The sequence below is a fragment of the Sturnira hondurensis genome, unplaced genomic scaffold (genome assembly GCF_014824575.4).
Source record: "Sturnira hondurensis isolate 20B ecotype Veracruz unplaced genomic scaffold, ASM1482457v3 Scaffold0014932, whole genome shotgun sequence".
Lineage (NCBI taxonomy): Eukaryota > Metazoa > Chordata > Mammalia > Chiroptera > Phyllostomidae > Sturnira > Sturnira hondurensis.
Genome location: NW_028087563.1, coordinates 21,055 through 27,677, shown reverse-complemented (window position 1 = coordinate 27,677; position 6,623 = coordinate 21,055). Strand labels below are relative to the sequence as shown.

At 46.5% G+C, this 6,623-nt stretch overlaps 1 protein-coding gene across 1 annotated transcript; it reads right to left on the bottom strand.

Moving 5' to 3' along the window:
* Window positions 1–285: 285 nt before the first annotated feature.
* Window positions 286–5,711, bottom strand: LOC118999570 (GTPase IMAP family member 7-like). The gene is made up of 3 exons (XM_037064201.1): window positions 5,518–5,711; window positions 2,729–2,857; window positions 286–1,709 (listed from the first exon to the last, which is right to left on the bottom strand). Exon 3 carries the CDS (start codon window positions 1,667–1,669, stop codon window positions 1,013–1,015), a length of 657 nt encoding a protein of 218 aa, XP_036920096.1. The 5' UTR covers window positions 1,670–1,709; window positions 2,729–2,857; window positions 5,518–5,711; the 3' UTR covers window positions 286–1,012.
* Between the last annotated feature and the right edge of the window lie 912 nt (window positions 5,712–6,623).

The window sequence follows — 6,623 nt, the reverse complement described above, 5'->3', positions numbered from 1 at the left end:
TGTGGACCACATAACCGTCTTGTGGAGGGGCCTGCTCTTCACTGACCACGGGCTCCTAGACATAGACATAGAAAATGAGTACCAACAGATGGGGCTGACATGTGGCATTCATGGGTTCTTTATTTGATTTTCCTAAATTCAGTTTTTGAACTCTACACAGTGTATTCTGGCCTGATTGTGCCCATTAGTTCACTCCTTAACTACGTTTGCAAGGTGGGGACGGTGGGATGAGCTGGGAAGATACTCTGGTCAGCTATCACTGCACAACAACCAGCCCAAAGCTTTGTGGTTTCAAACAACATCATTTACTTTTCTCATGAATCAACAAACTGGGCAAGATGCGGTGGGGATGGCCAAGCTTTGCTGTCTGCAGCTTCTCCTGAGGTGGCTCTGCTGGCAGCTGGAGAGCCCACCGCCCTGTGGCCACACTTGCACAGTTGGCAGATGGTCTCACTGACAGATGGAAGAGTAGGCAGGGGATGGGACCAGGATTCCAGTCCTCTTCCTGGGGCCTCTTGATGGGCAACGTGGGTTACAGGGGCCATGTTCCAAGGGTGTGTACCCAAGAGAGCAAGGCAGCATTGTCCCTGTCTAACTTCAGAAGTCACACCACCCACTACTCATCAAAGCAGTCACAACATCCATGAAATTCCAAGGACAGGAAACAGAGTCCCCATCACCCAACAGAAGGAGCAGCAGTGCAGAGTACAAGAAAAACAGGTGGGAGAGAAGAAATCGCTAGAGCCATCTTTGGAACATACTTTCTGCCATATGAACAAATAACAGTCAATTAGGAAGGAAAAATAAAATTTGCATTATTTCTACAACCTATGCCATATATTTGAAAGCAGACTCCAAATGTCATTGAAAATGCCTGCAAATATGTTTCTTTTGGCTTTGTCTGTATTTTCAATTTATCATATTTTTTCTTCAGGGATTTTACTTTTTCCTCCGTTTGTTGTTTTCACATTTTTTGCTAAGCATAAGCTCTTCTACCATTTTTTTTTTCTGTTTAAATGATAACACAGGTTTCCTTTTCCGGACGTTTCGCCTTGTAGATGGAATCCGAAGAGTGATTCCCCCCATTGTCCTCCACCATTGCATCGATCACCTCCACCAGCTGCTGCAGTTGAGCTTCCTTCTCAGCCTCATCTGTACTTTTATTGTTGAAGGCACAGCAGCGTAACTTACACTCTATGATTATGGCTTTTAGCCTCTTTTCTGCCCTTGCTATAAAGCTACTTAGCATTTGACTTCCCAGGCGATCTTTGAAAGTGAACAAGATAATCATGTGCTTCATGACATACTCCCCAAAGATGACCTTGATCCATTCAACTATGTTTTGCTCCTCCTCTGTGAAGTGGCCCAGCATTACAACCAGGATGATAGCATGAGGCCCCGGGCTGGTGTACTGGAGACTCTTAGTGATTTCCTCATGGGTGGTGTTCAGTTTCTCCTTGGTGTCAAGGAGCCCTGGGGTGTCCACAACAAGGAGCTTCCTCCCCTTCCAGTCCCGTGATGAAACCTGACAATTCTTGGTAACAGGCTTGAGAGCAATTCTAGAATCAAATACTCTTTCCCCCAGGATACTGTTTGCTGTTGCACTTTTTCCATTTCCAGTTCTTCCCACCAGAATGATCCGCAGAGTGTTGTCCTGAAGGCCAGCCATGCTGGTCCAAGAGGCTCTGGGTGCAGGTTCCTGCAAAACCCTGAGGAGGGAAAGGAGATGGGGAGGGGTCAACTTAGACAAGTAGGGACCATTCCAACCCTTTCTTCCTCCCTGAAAATTTGTACTAGTCAGTTAGTCATACTGATCCCAATGACAACAGACAGATGGCACAGATCAACTCCTGGGGAAGAAACAACAGAGTTTTCCCACAGAAGAGCACCAGGTCCAGGCCTCTCCCAGGGTAGCAGGCCCACACCTTACAGCTCTGCTCTCTCAGTGCTCCCTGAGCTGTCCCTGATCACACATGAACGAAGGGAAAGGTTTAGTCTTTTCTGCGGATCAAGTATAATATTGATCCCAATGCTAACCAAGATTTCACCAATAGGTAAAGCTACAGGTGTGTCTCATTTGGGAGCAGTAATGTAATGATACTAACTCAATTATTAAACACTAAAGAAAAGTATTCACCATAACTAAGTGGCATTTACTTCAGAAATACTAGGATGATTCATATGAAAATTGGTTTTGACAACACATCCCATTAATAGTTGAAGAAGAAAACTGCCCAGACACAGAAAAGACATTTGACCCAATTTCAGTTACGTTCCAGGTTTACATGGAAAAGCGAACCCATGGAAATAATAGAAACAACATGGACAGATTCTTTGTAACCTGGAGATAGGGAAAATATTTCTAAGATTGACAAAAGGTAAGAAAAAGGACCAATAAGTTTGATTACATACAAATCTGACGCATAATGTGAGACAAGAAATGCCAGAGACAAATTAAGCAAAAATGTCAAATTTGGGAAAAAACAGTTTCCAACATATATCAAAGGGGGTGAAATTCCCTATTACACAAAGAACATTGAAAAGCACAGAAGCAAAAGTTCAACAACTTGAGACAAAATGGAGCAAGAGATGGAAATAAATATTCTGAGAAAAAGAAATGTAAATGTGCCTTGAATATATCCAAAGACATTAACATACACTCATTATAAAGAAAAATAAATCAAAACACAAAAGTAATATAACTAAATAAAATAATTTTAAATCACACCTCTATATCCGAGGTGAGATGCTATTTGTCACCTCCAGTCTGGCAGAACCAAAGACCTGTGCTGAGAGTCAGTCGGAGTGGTTGGGGGCAGCAGGCCCTCCCCTGCACGGTTGGAAACACAGTCCAACCCTGCAGAGAAGAAACCAGAAATATCATGCAAACTCTAAATGCATTTTCCCCGTGATTATCAATCCCAAGTTTCAGCTTTCATTCATAAAATACACTGAAAAAATTATAGAAAAATCATAACAAGGCTCTTTATTGCATCGGTGTTTGTAACAGCACAGGAACAAGAACTTATCAAAAGGCCAGCAGTAGATGAAGGGTTGAAAAAACTAAGATGTATTCACACCATGAAGCACTAACCAGCTGTGAAAAGGACTACGAAGAGTCTCTCTACCAAGTGAGGAGAATGGCCCTCAGAGGCCATTTCCCACCAAAGGTCAGGGTTCTGGGGAGAAAGCACTGATTCCAGGGCCAGGCAGGACCCGTGTGCGTGGAGCCCACACACCCTGGTCAGCCAGACAGCCCGGGTGTGCTCACCACTCACTAGCATCTCATCACAGGAACTGAGAGCAACTTCAGGATCCAACAGGATTCAACCATTCTGGGACCTAAGAATCCAACAGGGCCCAGATGGGGTAATATGAGCACTGATAATAATTCCAGTGAATGGAAAGGCATCCAGTACATTGAAATCCATGGGGTCATAGCAATGCCTTCTTAAAAGTGGCCCATCTCTCCCTGGGGCATCTGCTAGAAAGCATCTCACTGCTCTGCACATCGACACACAAAGGGGAAGAGTCGGGCGTTTATCTGTCTCTCTCACATGACTGCACCTCATGGGGATGAGAGAGAGCTTGAGGGCAGCTTTCTTTCCACAGGATTATTCCATCCAATACGTGAAGAAGGAATTACAGCATTTGAGTGTCATCACTTGTGACCATTAACGGGACTAAGGCAGCCACTAGTGTCAATTAGTGTCACAGACAGACAGACAAGACATCATGTGCCTTCTGATGGGAGTTTACAGCTGCACCTATGAAGTGTTCCCACCCAAAATCAGCCCACCCTGAACCTGATCAAACCTCTCCTTAGACAGAAATTCACATGGACGCTGAAACGAGAGGAACAGGTGACCTGACACCTTTGATGAAACCTACAGAACACACACTGCCCAATTCCACTGGACAAGAAACCCCCCCTTTCTTACCCAGTGAAATTTCCCACAAAGCAACAGGAAAGGTGGAAATTGCTATATTAATTTAAACTTAAGACACATCAAATAATTTCAATTTATTAATCTTATTTGAATCCAACTCAAACAATATTTTAAATTATGAGACAATCAGGAGAATCCAATTGCTACTGGTATTTTTTAATTCTATTTGTTTCTTGATCGTGGCAGCATTTTTCAAAGGTTTCAAAATATTTACTGATAAACTGAAACAATGTGCAATATCCACCTCAAAACCTGTGGGGAGGGGCAGGTGCAGTGAGTCTCTAGGTGAAACCAGATCAGCATCACCTGGTAATTGGTGACACTTGGTCTAGACCCATGGAAGTTCCTGGTATTACTCTCATTACCTTTAAATAACATAAAATATTTCCACAGTTAAAAATTTACCCTGGGTGTGGCATATCCACTACTGAATACTATACACCCAGCACCCTGGCAAACATATTTTACATTATCTGATTTACTCCCCAAAACTAGCCTGCAAGAAGCTCATTTTAGTATTCTAACCTTTATTTCATCCTCACCTGAGGATACATTTATTGCTTTTAGAAAGGAAAGAAGGGAGGAGAGAGAGGGAGACATTGATATGAATGGGAAACATGGATGGGTTACTTCCTTTCACATCCCAACCAGGGATGCACCCTGACCAGGTATCGAACCCACACACTTTGGGTGTGGGGGACAACACACCAAACAACTGAGCAACCCAGCCAGGACTGCATTCTAACTTACACAATAAGGACATGGTCTCAAATATGCTGAGACACTCGCCCAAGGTCACGGTGCTCAGGGGTACTGGGCAGAGCAGGGGCCCATTTGAAAGTCCATGTGACCACAGCCTTCCCCTGACCACCAGCCACAGCGGCCTCTGTCCAGCTCCTTACTGACCCCACACTCTAAAACCCCACAGATCAGAGCTGGACAGGGAGGGGGCAGGTCGACCCCTCTCTCCCAGAACCAAGAACTGTGGGGACGATGGCTGGGGGAGCGGAACAGAGGGCTTCTCTGAGCTGCTTCTGCACAAGAGCCCTGTGGTGCCCCCCACCCCCAAAATCCCCTCACTGCCCATGTCACAGGGTGTGGCCCTAGCTTCTCTCTGCTGAGTGACAGACCCTGCGGCCTAGATTCCTCTGCTACCAGGGACATAGCCCACCACTAGAGGGTCACCACAAGGCCTGGGATCATTGTCTTGACAGTGAACAGAGGCACTTAGACGGCCTGGTCTCTACATGGCCATCAGCCCTGAACACCTGCCCTGGGGTCACCAGGTTCCCATCAAGGGACAAGGAAGGCTCAGCAGCAGCATCACTGTCTGCTGCACCAGCAAACGCATGAAGGAGGCCCCCGTCAGCACACACATGTCCTCTTAGTATGAGATCCATGACAGTGTGCTCATAACACAGCCCCTCACTCCCCTCCCCACCCCCACAACTACCATCTGACAGAATTCACCTCCTGCTGTGGAGCTGGCACAGTCCCTGCTCTATGCTTAAACCACAACCACCCCCTGCACACACCCTGGCCCCACTCCCCTCCCAGCCAGGCTCACCTTCTGTTCAACCTGCAGACGAGTTCCCGGGTTTTCCCCAATGAAGCTCTTTCAGCTGCTGCCTCTGCTGTAACTATAAGGACACAGTGTTCACCCCTCCCACCCCCAACCACTGAGACAGGAAGCTGAGGTTGGGTGGAGCCAGGGGAGGAACTATTTGCCTTTAAAGAGACAAAAACAGTGTCCCATTAGTTGGTGGGGGTTTCAGTTTTCTCAAGTTCAAACCTTCGGCTCCATGTGGTCTATCACCCTTGAAATTTCCATAGCCATGTTGAGTATTTGGGTGATGGTGGTGGATCCCAAAGGCCCTTATCAAGTGACCCAAGTTTTGCCCAGAAAACCAGGCACAGTGTCCGGTCATCCCTGGGGCACAGTGAGTGACAGAAGGGTGATTCTGGAAGGAGGAAGTCAGGCAGGTGACTTGGGGCACCCTTGGGTGCTGCTAGTGATTGTGTGATGTGGGCTTCGACTCCAGTCTTTCAGGAGGGTCCTAGTTCCTCATTCAGAAACTGCAGGACTCAGGTTTGGAGCCAAAGGGGTCACACAATTTGGAGCCTTGGGGAAGAGAGGAAGGGGGTTTGGGGAAAAGTCTCTGTGACCACACAGCCCCTCTGGGTTTTTCACATGGTCCTTGCCAGCTTGAACGTGCCCCAGGGTCTGACAGGTACAGATGCTCCCAGGGAGCAGACTCAACTCCCCTCCTACCCTTTCTGTCTTCCCCGGCCCCAGGACCAGAAGGAGGCACCTGTCTGAGATTCACCCAGGGGACAGATGCCACAGTCTCTGGAACCCGTTTCCAGTGAGAGGTGGGCTGCCAAGGCTCTCACGGTAGACATGCCGTTCCAGTCATCTGTTGCATCACCATCAAATATTGATTTTTATTATATATTTTGGTTCAACATATTGAAAAATTTGATCAGTCAATTCTTAAGCTTTTGGTAGGTACTAAGAGGGTAAGATGTGGCCGAAAGTAAGGGACAATAGAATGGCTGCCCATGAAGTGTGAGACCAATTGTTAGTGCTAATGACTCAAGTCACCATGAAGAGCTTGGAAATAGTTTCCTGGCCTTCAACAGTGACGCAGAGCAGGACCATCTTTGATATTC